The sequence below is a fragment of the Manihot esculenta genome, chromosome 16 (assembly GCF_001659605.2).
Source record: "Manihot esculenta cultivar AM560-2 chromosome 16, M.esculenta_v8, whole genome shotgun sequence".
NCBI lineage: Eukaryota > Viridiplantae > Streptophyta > Magnoliopsida > Malpighiales > Euphorbiaceae > Manihot > Manihot esculenta.
This window is the reverse complement of record NC_035176.2, coordinates 25,470,755-25,490,871: the sequence shown is the minus strand read 5'-3', so window position 1 is coordinate 25,490,871 and position 20,117 is coordinate 25,470,755. Positions and strand designations below refer to the sequence as shown.

General features: G+C 29.4%; 2 protein-coding genes across 4 annotated transcripts; one reads left to right on the top strand and one right to left on the bottom strand.

Annotated features, from left to right (window-relative positions):
* Positions 1–1,964: 1,964 nt before the first annotated feature.
* Positions 1,965–5,028, top strand: LOC110603365 (strigolactone esterase RMS3). Its single transcript, XM_021741071.2, has 2 exons — positions 1,965–2,486; positions 4,317–5,028. The coding sequence occupies exons 1-2, from the start codon at positions 2,101–2,103 to the stop codon at positions 4,750–4,752; spliced, it is 822 nt and encodes a 273-aa protein (XP_021596763.1). The 5' UTR covers positions 1,965–2,100; the 3' UTR covers positions 4,753–5,028.
* A 10,205-nt stretch (positions 5,029–15,233) lies between these two features.
* On the bottom strand, positions 15,234–19,863 carry LOC110602860 (nudix hydrolase 20, chloroplastic). 3 transcript variants are annotated; one of them, XR_002486038.2, is made up of 10 exons: positions 19,485–19,863; positions 19,297–19,361; positions 19,026–19,209; positions 18,477–18,557; positions 18,269–18,394; positions 17,486–17,565; positions 17,205–17,320; positions 16,921–17,041; positions 15,647–15,831; positions 15,234–15,535 (listed from the first exon to the last, which is right to left on the bottom strand). XR_002486038.2 is itself a non-coding variant. In XM_021740443.2 (9 exons), the coding sequence occupies exons 1-9, from the start codon at positions 19,770–19,772 to the stop codon at positions 15,762–15,764; spliced, it is 1,131 nt and encodes a 376-aa protein (XP_021596135.1). In that variant the 5' UTR covers positions 19,773–19,863; the 3' UTR covers positions 15,613–15,761. The 3 variants fall into 3 exon arrangements, 1 of the variants encoding a protein (XP_021596135.1); XR_002486039.2 differs by having other exon boundaries at positions 15,234–15,492; XM_021740443.2 differs by lacking the exon at positions 15,234–15,535 and having other exon boundaries at positions 15,613–15,831.
* Positions 19,864–20,117: the final 254 nt, after the last annotated feature.

Genomic DNA, 20,117 nt, shown 5'->3' with positions numbered 1-20,117 from the left:
AAAATATCTCTAATATTATAAAAAATTTATTAATTAGTTTCTCCGTTAGTTTTAGCCACTAAATATTATAAAAAAGTCTAAAATACCCTGATACAAAATGATTAATTAAAAATTTTTTTAAAAATATAAGAGACCAATTAATAAATTTTTTAAAATTATAGGGATTAAATAATAATTTATACTCACGTACTAAAATAATTTTATAACTTTAGTGATTTAATGGGTGCTAAAATTCATTAAACACAATTATTTATTATTAATTTTACATAAGCATTAATATTACATCAGAAGAGTATATGTAAAATATAACTACAAAATATTTTTATATTTCATATAAAATTAATAATATATAATTATTTTTTATAGCTTTGTGCATTATTTCATTCATCAGAAAAAAAAAAATTTCTGCTAATCATGTTTTTAGGTGAAAAGTTAGATTAACTTAAAAAAAAAAAAAAGTGTCACAACTTTCAGAATCATCGGTGGCTGGGAGTTGATAATTAGGAAGGAAAGATGTTGGAAGTTTCAAAGCCTAAAAATTCAAAGGATAAGGTAGGGAAAAACTTATTTAAAGTTTATTTTATGTGGATTAGCAGCCTAAATATATAAAATTTTATGTGAATTTTACTATTCTTATATATTTAGAATCTTGTGTTCGAGGAAAAATTAAATTACTGTTTAGCTTTTATTATAAGTTTTAATTAATAGCATTTGATAAAAATATATTTTAAAAAACCATAGGTTAAAAAATCAAAATCTCTTATTAAATTAAACATTAAGAAAAGAATTATTTATAATAATAAAAATTTTAATGCGAAAAATTATAAAAAAATTTATAAAAAAATTTAAAAAAAATTTAATCCTTTAAACTATGAAATTTTTGTCTCGAATTTTATGATGAGATTTACAGTCCTCGTCACACTTTTAAAAGTTGTCTGCCTCGAAATTTTTCAACGTAGACGACAGAAATTAGACCCAATTTAAAAATTCAATAAAATTCGCTAATTATTTCGCATAAAAAATATTGAAAAATTTTTAAATATTGCTAACAGAAATCATTTATATTTTTTATTTTATTAATTGAGATGTATAATAAATAATAATTAGTATAAATAAATATTTTTCTAACTATAAAATAGAGTTAGATAATCATCTAAAGGAGTTAATGTAGACAACATTCCTTTTCCATAGAGGTTAGACAATTATTTAAAGAAAACAATTAAGGGTGGCTAGCATTCTTCTACAAATGCATTTCAAAATGTTGTGTTTTAATAATATATAATGATATAAGTTTCATCCTCAATTATTTAAATTAATGTAATAATTACTCCCTCAATCCCCATACTCTCTAGTATTCTAAAGATAGGTTTTTTTTTTTTTTTTTTTTTTTCTTTCGTCTCAAAAGGAGTTGTTCTCTTTTAAGAGCTTTTGCCTAATTCATCAATTTTCCTTTGTCTTGTCATTTTATTCTTACTTGGATATTAGGTTTTCTTATCTCCTTATGATTTGTATATATTGAATTAAGCTATTTGCACTCAGCAGTAATAAAGTATACATTTAATAAGTTTAAAGTTAATATTATTATGTAAAATAATTATAATTTAACTAAAATTAAATTTAATAAAAATATAATTTAAAATTTTATTTAACTAAACCAATAAAAATTAATTTTTATACATTTTTTAAAAAAATGAAAAAAATAGACATAATATTATATTAAAAATAAATTCTTATTCAACGTACTTCTATTTAAAAATTAAAATTTTAGAAAAGACGACAACTTTTGCTTTTCCCCTAAATCCGTCACTGATTTGTAATTTTATTCGTTTATTGGCCTAGAGACTTTAAATATGGTGCACTTATTTTTTTATTAATTTTTTTAAAAATAAACTGTATTTTTAAAATAATCAATAAATATATTTTTGTGTACTGTTTTATAATTTACCAGCAAGCACTACCAAACCCATCTCTGTCGGAGAAATTATATAATTTCCCTCTCTCTCTTAACTCTATAGCTTTTTCCAACCTTTCCTTCCCTGCTCTGTTTGTTGTTGTTGTGTCTTCTTCTTCATCTTCATCTTCATCGTAGATAGAGTTATTATGATGGTTGAAAAGGGCATCTCAACGGCCATGAACGCAAGAATCGTAGGTTCTGGTAGCCAGGACATGGTTCTTGCACATGGGTATGGAGCAGACCAGTCTCTATGGGACAAGATCCTACCAGACTTGGCTGAGCATTTCAGGGTTGTTGTTTTTGATTGGATCTTCTCAGGTGCTGTTAAAGAAGAACATCAACACCTTTTTGATCCTCAGAAGTATTCTTCTTATGATGCTTTTGCAGATGACTTGATTTGTCTTGTAGAAGACATGAACCTTAATTCTCCTGTTTTTGTTGGCCACTCTATGTCTGGTATGATTGGTTGCATTGCTTCCGTTAAAAGACCTCAGCTTTTTCAAAGGATTGTACTTGTTGGAGCTTCCCCCAGGTACTTAACTTTACTTCTATTATTATTATTTTTATCATTATTATTATTTTTGTAATTATTATCATCTTGCTTTTTTTATCTTTTCTTTTTTTTAAAAAAAGGCAGTTTCCACCTTCATAGCAATCAACTCTTTTGCTTCCTTATTATTATTGTTGTAATTATTATCATCTTGCTTTTTCTGTTTTTAGAAAAAAATGGCAGTTTCCCACCTTCATAGCAAACAATTCCTTTGCTTTGTCGCTACAGCTAGGATGAGCACTCTTTCGGTTCGATTTTAAAATCGAACGGAATCAAACTGAATAAATTAAAAATTAAAATTAATTAAATCGATTTAATTTGATTCGATTTGATCGATTTAAATTTTTAATAAATTTTTTATTTTTTATGTTTTATTTTTAGTATTTTAAAATTTAATTAAAATATTTTAATTTTAATATGATCTGATTTTTATATTATTAAAAATAATATACTATTAACGTTAATCAGTTTGATTTAATTTTTTAAATTTTTTTTATTAAAATCGAACCGAATTAAAATAATTAAAAATTTTAAAATTAAAAATCGAATCAAATTGAATTGAAATGAATAAAAAATCGATCTGAATTTTTAAATTAATTTAATTCGATCAATTTTTTTTAGTTTGTATAAATCCTGATAAACCTTAACTACCTTTTAAACTATTCGTTTTTTAGGCAGTAATGTCCCAAATTTAAAATTTACTAAGAAATATATATATATACAGCAAAAAGGACAAATATGGCTAAATTTAGCAAGTCTTGGACGAATTTGCAGGGTCCAAGCTAATTAGGCCAAGTTCACAGGCTTAACCCCAAGAGATTAATGGCTAGGGTTGCGTTTCTTTTCGACTGCACGCCCACCAGTGAGGTGGGTCGTGGCCGTGGGTGGCTGGGGACGGTTGAAATAGAACAATGAAAAAAGAAAAAACAACTAAAGTGAGATAATTAATAACTTCTCCATGGCCGCATCCAAGAGCATGGATTTAAAAGTCAAATATGTTGAAGAAAATTGATAATTTTTATTTAGATCTAATTTATTCGAATTTAAAATATAATATTCTTTTTATGTAAAATTTATATTTTAAATTATAATAAATTAAATCTAGATAAAATTTTCTTTAAGAAGATAAAGCAGTTGTGATGTTTGAATGCATTATCTACTACCACTATTACTAAAAGACAACAAACTAGAACTTTTTGGAAACCTAAAGCGGTGCTGTCTTCTTGTCTTCTTGTCTTTGTTCTTGGTTTTTTTAGACCATCAACTTTTGCAACTTGTGCGTAAGTGTTTGTTTTTTCTTTTCAATAAACTAAAATTCACTTTATAAATAATTTTAGTATTAACTGAATTAATGATTTATTTAATGATAAAATGTATATAAAAAAATAAAAAAGAAGTAATTTCATAATATAATGTCCATTTCTTATTCGTTTATTTTTGTTCTGATTCCTATGTTTGGACATTTCTTTATGCTAGTTACTTAGATTTAAGCCGGCTGAGTAAATATATTAGCATTTATATTATATCTCCATACCTTTCTTTGATTTATTATTTTATTTTAGAAGATGTTAAGTTTTTTAAACAAAAGGGTATGTGCCAAACTTTTCTATTACCTAGTTAGTTCATTTAGATTCAATTAATATTCCAACTTGAAAATTTAAAATTTTAAAAAATAATTTTGATCTTATTACATGATAATATTCTTAATATTGAATCTCAAATCTAACAGTGGGATTTCTTAAATAAATATTTTTTAAAATGTGGAAGAAAATAAATATTATTTATATCACACTCATCACATTGCAAAAATAGGTACATAAATACAGGCGATTATGAAGGAGGTTTCGATGAGTCCGAGATTGATGATATAATATCAAACATAGAATCAAATTTCCACAACTGGTGTTCAGAATTTCCTTCTCTTGTAGTAGATGCAAGACATCCCGACTCAGTAGAAAAGTTAAGCAAATGCTTGGCAAGCATGAGGCCTGAAGTTGCAGTCTCCGTCGCGAAAACAGTGTTCTACAGCGATGAAAGGGAAATTCTCGACAAGGTTTCAGCACCTTGTACTATAATCCGGACAACGAGAGACATTGTAGTGCCAAACTCTGTTGCATACTACATGCAAGAGAAGATCAAAGGGAAGTCTACTGTGGAGATTATAGAGACTGATGGACATTTTCCTCACCTAACTGCTCACCAGCAGCTGCTTGATGTCCTTACACGAGTCGGAAACCTTTCAGCTTGAGTGTGTCTGTGTTTTTAATGTCAAAAAATAAATGTCTATTATGACTTTTGTGTCATGTGTTCATAATTTCATGGGTGAGATAGAAGTTAGAAATTAGGAGTATATTTTGTCCTAGTTGGATTTTTCTGTAGCTTCTGCATGCAGATCAGGATACTTATATTTCTTGTCATTGGTATTGTATTTGTTAATGTTAATTATGGGTCTTGAATTTTGAAAATTTTTTTTTATGGAGTAAATTGTAATTAAATTAAAAAAATTACGTGATATAATTCGTATGAAAAAAAAAAATCTCAATTGCGAGCAGAGGCCAAGATTTCTTGCCTTATATTAACTTGAGATTTTGAAAAATACACTGCATCTTTGTTATTCTTTTCATTATTTTGAAATTTTATTTCTACTTTATTCGAAGGTATGAATGAAATAAACATTAAAATTTTAACATGATCATTGAATATAGACAAAATTTCTATTTTCTCTATATAATATAAAAAAATTTACTAATTAATTTTTCAATTTTAAAAAATACATTAAAATATTTTTAACATTTTAAAAAAATTAATTCGTTATTTTATTAATTTTATTATTAAATATTTTACTATTTAGATCTATTATTTTTTAAATTTATTAATTAATTTTTTAAATTTTTAAAAAATTTATTAATTAATTCTTTTAAGACGGTTTAGATTTTTTTATAATATTTAATTGTTAAAATTAATGTAAACGTTAATATATTTAGATTTTCTATACATAGAAACTAAATAATAATTTTTTACTATTTTTAGTAAAGCCCATCATCAGGATTAAACATAAATAATATAGAATAATGCATTGTGTAATTCAATCCAAAAATATCAAGCATCAACTAGGAGAGCTCAATTCAACCTTAGCTGCGGCGGAGTGCTAAAATAAATAAATAAATAATTAATTAATTAATTTATTATTTATTTTTTTTATAATAGAGAAAAATTTATTTATTAATTTCTTGAATTTGAAATATATATTAAAATATATTTAAATTATTAAAAAATTTATTAATTACTCCTTTATTAATTTTAAGTATTAAATATTTTTTTATTTAATTTTTATAATATAAAAAAATTATTAGTTGAATCTATTAATTTTATAAAAATATAAATTAATTAGTTTCTTAAATTTAGAGCATTTCAAACTTATTCTAAGCAATAGAATGATTAATTAATAAAATTTTTAAAATTTTTAAAATATTTTAATATTTTAAAATAAAATATATTAATTAGTAAATCTATCTACGATAGAGATTAAATATTAATGTTTTATAAATAAAATTAAAAGCTTAAAAATGAAAAAGCAAGTTTTCTTTCTTATTTATTAAAAAATACCATTGATTATAATTATTTTTATTTTTTAATATAGCTGAAACTTAAATATGCTACTAATTAACAATTGTGAATAAAATACATATATTTTAAGGCAAATGTCAAAGAGATAATTAATTAAATTATAAATACTAAAATAAAATCAATAATAATGATGTATTTCAAGTTCTGACAAAAAATTTCAATATTTTCACTTTTTGTAAAATTACATCTCCTCTAAAATATATAAATATAATCGTATTATAGGAGCTAATAATTTATAATAATATAGTAAATATAAACTAAATGGTTAGGATTTTGAAATCCATGAATAACTTAAAACAAGTTTTTACATGTATTTTAAAATACTTAATATTTCATTTTTAACCAATTTCAAGTGTGAAAGTTGGATAAGTAAAATCTGGCACAACCAGCAAATTTGAACTCTAGATAAAAGAATTGCAAGACAAGAGTATTAGAATGTTGGCATAAAAAGAAGACTCAGGTTTTTTCATTCTCACTTTTGTTTCAGACAAATGACTCTTAAAGCAATCAATTCTCCTCATAAAATCTAATATGCAAGTATATATATATATATATATATATATATATATATATATATATATATATATATATATATATATATATTTCTTTTAAAAGGGAAACAAATGTCGTTTAACTCAAAGCGATCAAAGAAAGTATACGAACAAAATATATATATATATATATATATATTTCTTTTGAAAGGGAAAGAAATGTCGTTAACTCAAAATGATCAAAGAAAATATATGAGGAAAAGGGATATAAACCCAAACTCTTTGACCTGACTCAGAATGAGCCGATATTGTTAGAATATGAGCGACATCATTCGCAGACCTGAAAATAAAATCACTTATTGTTTCCTCATAACTGGATAGAAGCAATTTACAATATTGAACTAAAAGATCAAAAGTGATAAATCATCTTACGAAATATTGTTATTGGACACAACAAGAACCTGAACATCCGATTCGAAAAGAACTCGATCTCATCCACACTCTTTAATCTAGCTCAACGCCTCTCGAAAAGCCACTGTCTCAGCACATTTAACCTTTCATCCGGCTGCAAAAACAGCCTGCTTTAGCCGCCATAAATCTACCATTAGCATCTCGGACTACACAACCAAAACCTAGCGAATTACGTTGTGAGTTTAAAAAATGCGTCAATATTAACCTTAATACAACCCTGCGGTGGAGTAGATCAGACAGTTAAAGCCAAAACAATATTGGTGCAGCTGGTAGAATCAGAATAGGCCCCTCCATTGTTGCAAAAAATTCAGTGCGGCCCCTCCATTTTTTTTTATTGGATAGAAAAAATCTCAATTTTGTAAATTTTTCATAATTATGGTATAAAATTTCAGTTTTTGACTATAAAAACCCCAACTTTCAATTTTGTTATAATTATAGCAACTCTCTAATTTAATTTTCACCAAAACCATATGACATGATTGAAATTTTTTACTTTTATCTAAAAGCCACATAAACACTTACATAATCTAACTCTAAATGAATTGAATTAAAATATTAAAAGAATCGAATCGAACTGATTTGATTCAGTTAAAAGACATCCTTTTTGAGATAGAGAGTGTAATTTTTTTCAAAATTCATACAAGTAAGCAACTCCTAAGTTTTTGAAATCCAAATTCAATACTCCACTTCAAATCATATATGAATCAATTTCAAATTTCAAATCTCAAATCAAATAAATTTTTTAGAGAAGAATTAAAAAAAATCATTATGCAAGCAAAATACCAGCAAACAATATTTTTACTTTTATACATAGATTCAAACATCAGATTTAATTAAATAGAGAATCTATTACAATGTACATAAAGGATATAAACAAAAAAATCAAATCAAACCTAACTATCAAATTCAATTAAAATATAATAAAAACTACCAAAGGAATAAACCAACACAAATACAATAAAGAATATCCATCAAATTCATTACAACAAAATAAATCCAAAAGCAACTACTCATCAGAAGTCAAGTAGATGAAGAGCTTGAGTCCCATCAATCACATGCAGAAGGACTGAGGATAGAAGAGGAGTTGCCACTAAACCTGCATCTCTATATCTATCTTGATTCTCTATAACATGCAGAAGGATAGAGAACAAAGGAGAAGAACAAAGGAGAAGGAGACACAGTTGCAAAAAGTTGTAGAAAGAGACACATTGAGCATATGTAGAAGGAGAAAGGAGAGGAAAGAGTTGCGACCAGACTTGTGAGAAGGAAGAAGAGGGTTTGGATAGCTTCGAGCAACAAATGCTTGAGAAGTGAGGAAGAGAGGAGTAAATTGTCAAAAAAGAAGAAGAGAATGGTGGATGGCGTAGAGAAGGAGTGCTAGATTTAAGGGAAATGAAAGGAACATTATATATATATACACTACGACAAAATCATGTATTTAGTAATTTTAGTTCGATTTGATATTTCTTTGATTTTTAGTAAAAAATCAAACTAAAATTTGAAAATTTTCTAAAATATTTTTCATACTAACCGAATCGACTTAGTTTAATTTGATTCTTCTAATATTTTGATTCAGTTTAATTAGAGTTAGGTTATATAAGTGTTTATGTGATTTTTAGATAAAAATAAAATTTTAAATTAATGGTAATGGCAAGCCACGTGGCTAATTTTGATATTTAGTCAAAATTAAATTAGAAAGTTGCTACTATTACAACATAATTGAAACTTTTGACTATAATCATACAAAATGGCAAAATCATTTATAGCCTTTTCTGTCCTATAGACATTTTAAAAAAATTATTTTCTCTTCATTTCACCGATAACCAATCATATGTTCACAATATCGCAATTCATAATACTTTTTCAAATACTCCCACGTGGACAAAGGGAGTTGTATCTTATTGCATTCACAAATTTCACCCAATTAATATCAGTTATCAATTAATAAAATAAAATAAAACATATTTGTAATAAAAATAAAAAAACATAAATATTTCTCATGAATATTAAAATCGGTCTATTTTATTTTATTTTTATGAATTTAAAATAATATATATAGTTTCCAAGTTCAATAGATTACTATCCTTTCCTCCTTTCATAAAATACAATCCTATAAGAAAAATAACATAATATCAATAAGCATAAAAATATAAACATATTCAAATTTTTTATAATATTATCAAATTATAAATAATTTATCTGTAGTGCTTGCTATTAATATGACAAAGCATATTTATTTTTCTCCCTATTTTCAAGTTTCGAACACTTGTTTCCTGTAATAAATAGGGTTTTAACATAACTTTATAACAGATCTTGAATGATCATAAACAAAAGGGGAATTGAACATATTTTTTTTCCCAGAACTCTTATGCCTAAGTGTGAGTTGTAACCTTACAAGCTGAATGAAGGAGCTAGCAACTTGTAAAAGCCTGCTGCCTCCTATACTTGCTGAAATAATATAACTAGAAACTAATTAAAAAAAAAACATAATTAAAAACTATACCCTATTTGAAATATAAAAAATTCAAAAAAATTAATTTAATTAATTTTTTATTTATTAATTGTTTTCTAACTTTTTATCTTGTATTTCATCTTTTCTCATTGTCGTTCGATATGAAAATTTTAAAAATTAATAAAATTATTTAAGATTATAAATTTTATTATAATTATGAATTATGATTTAATAACACCAATTTTTAAAATTTTTTATTAAATTATAAAATAACATAAAATTTTATATTTTTTATATCAATAACGTTTATTTATGTATCATATTAATATAATAAAATAATACACGTGTGATATTGCACATCAACAAAAATACATTTTCTACACTACAAGTTTTAAACTTTATATAAACGTAACAAAATTCTTTAAAAAAATTATAATAAAATTTATAATTTTAAATAATTTTACTAATTTTTGAAAGTTTTATATTTAATTATAAAATAACAAAAAATTTTAAAATTTTCATGTAAATAGTCTTTTTCTTTCATATTTTTTCTTATATGTCCTCATGCATTGCTTAGCGGATGCGGGAGCTGTATCACCTTGGTTTGCATATACTTATTTTATCTTTTTGTTCTTTCTCTTAATGATTTCCTTAAATTATTTTATAATGTTTGCGTGAGCTAATGAAGTTGCATCTGCCTAAGGAAAATCCAACCATGAACTTCCACTGCCTGCAATAAATTTCTTACAGTTCATGAACTGACCATAGATTTCTTATGGTTCATGAACCGACCTCTGTATTCCTCTACAAATCTTCTGCATCCAACAAATTGGCGTGATGAGTTAAAAGCTACAAAAACTACGCTGTAGGATCAAACCAGAGATGTTAAATCCCTAAAGGCAGACAAATCCATTACTCAACCGAAGAATCCTGTGATAAGACAATAATTGGATAATTTTTATGTATATTTTCTATTGAAATAAATTTGTTTATATATATATTATAAGGTTTTGTTAAAACAACTTTTAAAAATTTTTTATCAATCAATTAGTATTAATTAGTCTATAATTATATAATTTTCTTTAATTATGTGATTATATTCACACTCTAAATACTCTATATCAAATAAGAGTATAGATGTTTATTATGTCTAACTTGTTAGAAAGATATTTTGTTCGAAACCTATTTAAAACTTTGGTCAGTAAATTAATCAGTTGTTCTCCTGTCTTCACATAACTAGTGAGAAATTAATTTTTCTTGAATTTTCTCACAGATGAAATGACAATCAATTTCAATATTCTTAGTCCATTCGTGGTATATTGGAGTGGAAGCAATGTGAAGAATAGTATGATTATCACACCAAAGTTTTGCGGGTGATGCAACATCTATACCAACTTCTTTCAGCAGATGATTTATCTGTATAATCTTACAAGTGGATTGAGTAATGACCATATATTCTAACTAGGTACTGGATCTGTATACTATATTTTGCTTTTTATTTTTCCAATATACTAAGTTTCCTCCAACAAGTAGCCTATAGTCGACCTTCTATCACTTTCAGATCCCGCCCAATCAGCATAAAAAAAAACACTCAACTGCAATATGGCCATGATTACTGTAGAGTATACTAAATCCAGGAGTCCCTTGTAAATAACATAGAATTTGTTCTAGAGCACCCCAATGTTTCACTGTAGGTTCATTCAAACATGAACTGACTTATAACGTTTACTGCAAAAGCAATATTTGTCTAAGTCATCACCATAAGGTAATTCAGCTTTCCAACTGACCTCTTATACCTCTCTGGATCATCATAAGGGTCTCCATCGTCTTTGTGAGACATATATTAGGAATCATTGGCGTGCTGCAAGGTTTAACTCTTATCTTTCCCGTTTCTGTTAATAAGTTAATGACACACTTCCTTTGAGACATAAAAATTCTCTTTTTACTCCTCATGACTTCGACTCCCAATAAATACTTAAGTTGACCCAAGTTTTTGCTATGAATAATCGCATGCAAGAAGAATTTGAGAGAAGAGATTGCTACTCTCTCATTCCCTGTAATGACAATGTCATCACCATACACAATAAGGAGCACAATACCACTATCTAAATTTCTATAGAAGAATGAGTGATCACACTTGTTTTTTTTAATCCAAATTCTTGAACAACTTCACTGAACTTGCCAAACCATGCACAGAGATTTTGCTTCAAACCATACAAAGATTTTTTTTCAAATTGCAGATTTTCCCATACTCTCCCTGAGCAACAAACTCAATACTTGCTCCATATACACCTCATCTTGAAGGTCACAATGTAAAAATATATTCTTGATATCTAACTAGTGTAAAGGCCAATGCTGAGAAGTAGTTAGGGAGATGAACAAGCGAACCAATGTCATTTTGGCCATATAAGAAAGTGTCAAAATAGTCAACGCCATAGGTTTGAGCATAGCCTTTAGCAACAAGACGGGCCTTAAGCCTCGCTACGGAACCATCTGGATTGACTTTAATGACAAAAACCCATCTACTGCCCACAACCTTCTTGACAGAGGGTAAATCAACTAGTTCCCAAGTATAGTTTTCATCTAAAGCCTTGATCTCCTCAAACATTGTATCACGCCATCCCAATAGGTCAAAGCCTCTTTAACTGTTTTAGGTAAAAAAAAAAAAAAAGGAATCTAGAGAGACAATTAAGGAGACAGAAGAAAAAGACATGTGATCATTATAAAGAAAGCAACAGAATAGGTAAACTTGCACTGTCGTTTACCTTTATAAAAACTAATAGGGAGGTCAAAGTCACTCGATGGTGGATTTGATAGCGCAAAAGATTCTGATGCAGGATATATGTCATCAGGTACTGGTCTCCGAATGTAAACTCGAAGAACTGACGATTGAACATGAAGTTGAGTACTAGGAGCAATGTCACCATCAAATTGTGTAGCAGAATTGTGTAGCAAAAAGCACACTTGAGGAGTTCCCACCACCAGATGTGATTCTATAGATGAGCTACTCATCGTCCTTCTCTTGACCAGTAGAGGTTTGTGCAATATGATAAAAAGGAATTTGTTCAGAAAAAACTACATCTGTTAATCTCAGATATTTGTTGAGTTTTGAAGAATAATACTAATACCCCTTTTGAAGGCTCTCCCAAAAAAATTCACTTTAAACTTTTAGGATCAAGTTTAGTCACATGAGGTCTGACATCCCAAACATAGCAAATGCTGCCAAAAATTCGTGGTTCCGGAGGAAATAATATGTTCTTAGAAAAAAGAACATTATAGGGAGTATTACCATTTAGTACTGTGGAGGGCATGTGATTAATGAGGAAGTATGCAATAGAGACAACATCAACCCATAATTGCTTAGGAACTTATATTTAAAACAACAGAGGTCGAGCAATCTCAAGGATATGTTGATTCTTCCTTTCAACTACCCCATTATGAGCGGATATATCAACACATGACGATTGGTGAAGAATACCATATTGAATTATATAAGCCTAGAATGATTCTGACATATATCCTTTAGCAGTGTCTCTTTGCAAAATTTGTACATAAACATTAAATTGAGCCTTGATTTCAGCACAAAGGGTAGAGAAATGAGAAAACACTTTTGAACGGTACTTCATAAAAATAAATTCAAGTCATTTTAGAAAAATTATCAACAAAAGTGATAAAATATCTGAATTTAGTCTTAGACTCAACCGGACATGGTTGCCAAACATTCGAATGAACTAATTCAAAAGCAGACTCAACTTATTTATTAACTGTTAGACTTAAAAAGTTTTGATGGTGTTTTATAAAATGACATGACTTGCACTCTACTGAAGATATCTCATGAAATTGAGAGCACAACTTCTTCAAAACCGGTAAAGAATGATTCTCAACCGATAATGTACTTCGCACGGAGATACGACACTAGAGCAGACAATAAACTGAGGCATCCATGCATCCAAAATATAGAGACTTCATGTTAAAATGTAAACATAAATTGTACATAATTAAAGGAGATTACATAATCATAGGCTAATTGATACTAATTGATTGATAGATGATTCTTAGGAGTTATCTTAACAAGATCTTGTTAAACACACTTACTTCAATGGAGAAGACACAATATTATCCAATTGTTTCTTATTTTGTTACACCCAGATATATGTCTTTTATCAATAATTTATTTCGTTATAAGATCCTGAACGAGATAATGATTAGAAAAAAAAATACAACAATTTAAGTCTTTGGTAAGTTTATTCATAGAGATCAAATTAAAGACAAGCTTAAATAAACTTAATACAAATGATAGGATAATAAAAGAAATAGGCTTAATAGTTCAACATTATATGTTGACCCATCAGCAATGGTATTAGGAGCATATATTTTATGTTATTGAAAGCTAGCAAAGATGTGATGATTACTTGTGATGTGATCCAGAATCAATGACACATTTACATAAGTAAAAGATAAAACAAGTTTTACCTAACTTAGTATTAGCAGTTATTGGAATGAACCCTCTCAACAGATTTTGATACTAAACATATTCTTCAATTGACATAAAAACAGTATTCTCAGAAAAAGAGCTTGTTGCAGCAACATTAAAGTTCTTCAATTCTTATTTTGTAGTTTCTTGTAATTTTTACTGACATGAGACTTACTATCATACAATATTTCAACCGATTCAAGGTAAAATAATTACTTCACAAAACCCTCTCCCAATGATTCAAGACACAATACCAAGCCACAAAACAATACACCTAAGATTAAAAAGCCAAAAAATAGGCTTGAAACAAAAGAAAAGAACCTATACAACACCTAACCACTGAAGGACCCTACTCCATGAACTCCATTGACCAGATGATGACTAGGAAATGGCTGGAAATATGGCGGCGACATTCTGAGAGAAGATCGGAGGTCCCACGCGCGCACACTCACCAGCGCTTGAAGGAGAAGTTGAAACAAAAACTCGATACGTGAAGCACACACGCTATCCAAATGGTCACCGAATTCTAGGGATGGGCCATAAATGGGAGCACACTCCTCCCTTTGACGGTGGTGAGATCTAACGACCACCGAAAATATTAATCCATGACCGATAGAAGCTAAAACTCATAATTGGTAAAAGCCAAAACGCAGAAAACAAAGATCTAATCAGGTCTCAGACTCTGATACCATATAACAAGACAAATAACAATTGGATAATTTTTGTGTATATTTTATATAAAAATGTGTTTATATACAAATTATAAAGTCTTATTAAGACAAATCCTCTATCAATCAGTATCAATTAATCTATAATTATATAATCTCTTTTAATTATATATAAATTATATTCACACTCTAATAAATCCTAAAGAGAAAAATGACTACGATCGAACAAACAGGTTAAAGTAATGAAACTTCTTAAATAAATATTTATTTGCGATAAATATATGTAGATTTTTTCTTTTGATTTGAACCATCCTACATCCAAAGCCCACTGATCCAATTAGTCCGGATACGTGAAGGCGAGAGAGACGCTCCCTTCTAAATTTTAGAGGCTACTTCATATCCAAATTTGAACTCAAAACCACTGATTCAAGGAGAAATAGCTTTGACATCCTATCTCGCCTCTCAGGAGTAAATTTTATACTAAAATATTAAAAATAAATTATATTCCATTATATAAAAATAATAGGAAGAAATAATGATCAACTATTAACAAAATTACGATACTGCATTTATAGCTAGTCCTTTTTGGTCAAACCACAATTTTAACCAAACAACTAGAAGACATGCTTTGCTAATTAGGACTTTTCAAAAGAATAGTATTGTAATCAGCAAACCAGCAATAGTTGAATACCCAATAGGGCCTAAGAAGTGAAGGCACAAGTTAGATGTAAAGCTGCCATATTCCGCATGGAGGAATACAATTGACAACACGAACGTCACTTGCAGCACTGGAATGAGTGCGAGCCTGTTAATGTGGCAAAATATATTGGGGTGATACAATTGACCACCTTCCGGAAAAAAAAAAAAAAAAAAAAAAAAAAAAAAAAACAAACACAATTAACCTACAAGACCATTGTGACTGTAATTGACTGAATAAACATGAAGCAGGCTTCACTCACCATTTATGCAATGCAAGTTCAGTAATTGCTTTGCTAGTCATGAATTATGTTTTGATATGAACAAATTACAAGGAAAGAATGTCACTTATCCAAGGGTAATTTCCACCCAAAATATCTAGCAGCAATCGCCCCTCCTCAAACTCTGCAAAAGATCCAAGTATCCCATGCATTCAGGAGTAATATACCTGCAATGAATGCAGATGAATTTAGAAGTCTCAAAGTATAATCACTGTGTTGTCGATATGTTTGCTATAACATTCCCAAGTTCAGATAAGCAAAAGCTACAATACAAGAAACAAGTAATGACTTTATTATAACAGAGCAAAGATTAGCAATTTAGTGCCTCTGGTAATTTTCACCAAACTTGACAATGATAACCTTGTCAAATGGTTAATGCAGCACGGCCACTAAAGATACAATTTGATCTCCTTAATGACTTCTACAAGTTTTCCAATAATCAGGAATGTATTGTACTGGTGATTTGTTCCCTCCTCGACCTTTCCTAGCAAGGTTGAACACTTCAAAGACTTCTACACTCCTAACACATATGCCAGGATAGAAGCCTGGAGCCCAGGCTTGAGGCTTCATCAAAGGGAAGGCAGCAAAATCTTAAATGCTGAATCAGAGAGGCCAGCTGACCTCTTTCCTGTTTGGGAAGGCCCTTAGATATGAAATGCAAAACTTAGAAAGTTATGAGTGAGCTTCCGACTCTAACATGTGCTAGAAGCAGGTCAGAGACACACACTCGTGAAGGAAAGAGGAAGGAGATGAGCTGACCTCACAGCTAGTCCGGGGACTAAGCAATAGAAGGATATATCTATTGGTAATTTTAGTAACAGTTTTGCCTTTTAAGTTAAATGACAATAAGTCAATTTGAAAAATGATTAAGGCTCTGTTTGTTTATGAAAAATAACTTGTGTGGAAAATATTTTCAGTGCAAAATATTTTCCATGGAAAATATTTTCCAACAAAATCACTTATTTTCTATTGTTTAATTTTTAATTTAAAATAGAATAAGTTAATAAATTTATATATAGAGGTGTTAGTAAGATTTTTAAAATGTAAAAAATAACTTTATTTTTTGAAAAAAGGAAGTCTCATTTTCCTTAAAATGACTTAATTTTTCCTTTGACCAGAAAAATATTTTCATGTCCCAAACGCTAAAAAATTTAGAAAATGTTTTCCTGCAAAATAAATATTTACAGTGAAACAAACAAAGACTAAATGAATCAAAAGGGTCAAAACAAACAACAGAAGCAATAGAGAAGAAATACCCATGCCGAAACAAGAAATGAATGATGACAAGGGAACAGTTTGGCTTGAAAAAATGTGTTCTCCGAATAACATTTGCAACATTTTTTACAGGGATCAACTTGAAACTCTCCACTTCTCCATCTGCCACAGTTTGAGGGCATCACAGAGGATTAGATTAAATTGCAGAGAAATATGTGGCTCAAGGACACAATATTCAAAATTAGAAGGAAATTTAGAACATTCAAAGGATATCAACTTATAACTACAACTGAACTGAATGCAAGAAGAGGTTCAACGATCTTACCTTGATTATTAGGTATAAAACTATCAGGAAGTTTCAAATCATAACAAAATAGAACATCCCTCTTGTATCTATAACCTTCAATGTCTGCATAAGAAACAGCACCAACCGGTACAGCTCTGCAAAAGGAACAATTACAAAAAATCATCAGAGAAAGAATGGCTCCAACAGAATAACGGTTAATTGAGGATGTGAATCTGCCAACCCAAGGATTGACTTCCCAACCAATAAAATAAAAAACATGCTGGATGTACGAAATAACTCAGTGGCTAGAGAAAAATTACTGATGTGAAATGGATTGAGGTATCCCTGCTTCCTCTTCACATTCCTTCATAACATTCTCTCCACAAGAGATCCCATAAGGCTGTCATTGCCACAATGGAAATGTATAAGAGTTCACATAGAAATAAAGAGGCTCTAAATCAGTGTTTGCATCCAGTTTTGACTTTCCACCTGTCAAGTAGATGGGCATCTGAAAAGAATTCTTCCAACTTCCCACCTTCCTCAGGTTAACAAAAACATTTCATGCTCAAAGCTCAATTCAACTTTACCCTCTCATGATTTCACCAAAAGCTGTCTTCCTAGCAATTAACCATCTAATATTAAAGTATTGATTAATTTGATACAGAACACCCTAATACACTATGATCTCACAAACACAAGCATGTTCCAATGCTTGATTAAAGCCCATTTAACATTGAGGTTCAGGCATCCAATAAATGCTTTTAAGAAAATCACCACCCTAGATGTTGTATGAAAAAACAATTTCCAAAATGTTGTTTAGTTATTCTAGTATTATTATGACAAACATGTCAAATATTTTTTTCAATTTGTAACCCCTTTGACACATTTAACAAAGTGCACCTTTCAAATATAAAATGAAAACATTTTAGACACCACCAACGGCAAAACATTCAAAAGTTCCATAAAAGGATAAGAGAAGATCTCATCCAAGAGGTAAAAAGAGTAAAGTACGCATTTTATGTTAACATTATTCCATTGAATTGAACATAAGCAAGATTGTGAATTACCCACTTATGAAGGTAAATTTATAGGTAGTTACAAACCAGTCCTCCAGCAACAAGGTGATCGAGCATCCCCGGAAATGTGGGTTTCACTTCACTTCTCTTTCCAATCCATAGAAATTTCTCCCCATCTTTTTCAACAAAGCCATTCATATGAATTCCATAGACCTATACCCAGAAGAAAAGATAAAATTGAGAAATTCAAAAGCTACGTTACTCAGCAGAGAGTACACAAACAAGAGAAACACACCTTTATTCCAAAATAAGGAGCTGCAGCACGCTCCAATGAGAAGTAGACTGGGGAGCCAAAAGATGATACCACAGGGTACAGCTGATTAAAGACAGCGATATCATAATCATCCAAATCAACACTTTATATATACTCTAATCATAATTTATCAAAACCAGGTTAATCTCGTGAGGTTTCAGTTACCTATCACATAATCATATTCATGGTCACATTTTGGAATTCTCTAGTTCAATATACAACTATAATGATAATCAATGCAGTGATCCCAGTATTATACTCCCTCCCTCCCATAATTTTTATGGACTATTTTTGTCTATCTTTCTTTCTTTTTAAACCAAAATTATTGTCCACTTCCCATTTTTAGACTATAGTAACGTATAACTTAATTATTATAACCCTATTTAATTTTATCTTTCTTCCAAAAGACCTCTCAAAACATCTCTTATTTAAGTATTAAATATGTCTTCGTGTAATTAGAAAGTTAATAAAAAAATTGTAATATGTGTGAAAAAATAAAGTAACAAAAATTATGGGACGTGGAGAGAGTACCTCATTTCGTATACCTGGAATCAGTTCTTCTCCTAAACATTTGATAACTTCTCCAACAACTCTGGTTCTATCCTCCGGCGTCTTTAGCATTTCATGTAACGTTACATAGCTCTCAGAGCGACCACTATAATTACTTTGAGGGAAAACAAACACATCTTTGAACGTCCTCAAATAATCCACAAAACTGCACCCAGAATTTCAAAACAACATTTCTAACCAATACTCAATTGGCATTACGAAGTACAAAGCGGGGAAAGAAAAAAGACATTACCCCTTATGTATATAACCAACAATTTGACCTTCGATAACGAATCGAACAAACTCAGATTGCCTTTCCTGCAAACGTTACAATCACAGAATAAGAACAGTGTACTAAATTTTCTATCCTTTTCCCTTTTTGCACTTTCTAAGCAACCAATCAGATGACAGAGAAATAAGAGATAGCGAGAGAGAAGGTACAGATCCGCGATTGCAGACTTCGATCTTTTCGAAAAAGCCAGAGAGATCTGAGGAATCGTGAGGGACATGATCAGGTTGAGAGACTCGGATGACGTCGTCCCAAGTGAAGCTACTGGTACTGGTGCTACTGTTTCTAGTACTAGAAATGAGGGCGCGCAGTGCAAATCTCGGTGCCGTTGACCGCCTTTTAGGAGGAGATATAAAGGGTTTTGGTACGCAAAGGGTAGAATAGGATAAACGGAGTTTGGTTGAAAAGAGGTGGTGGCGGTGAGAAAAACAACAGTCCATGGGAGCTGATAACCGGACGAAGAAGATTATGACACAACAACAGCAGCGGCCCTCAAAGACCGGTGGAAGATTTTAGCGTTGAAGCCTCGATGTTATATACGACATCGTTCTTGCTTTCGGTGGCATTTTTTTTTTCTCGAAATTTAGTGACAAATTGAACTCGAGTAAATTACACATTGACTCTCGCTGAGGTGGTTCCGTAATTTGCCCTAAAACTTCAAAGATTACTATAGTTTACACATTGACTCTTAACGGGTCAATTATTACCAAATTTCTGAACTTCTATAAAATTAATTAAGTCCATTAAAAATTATTTAATTTTATAAAATTTAATTATTTAATTTG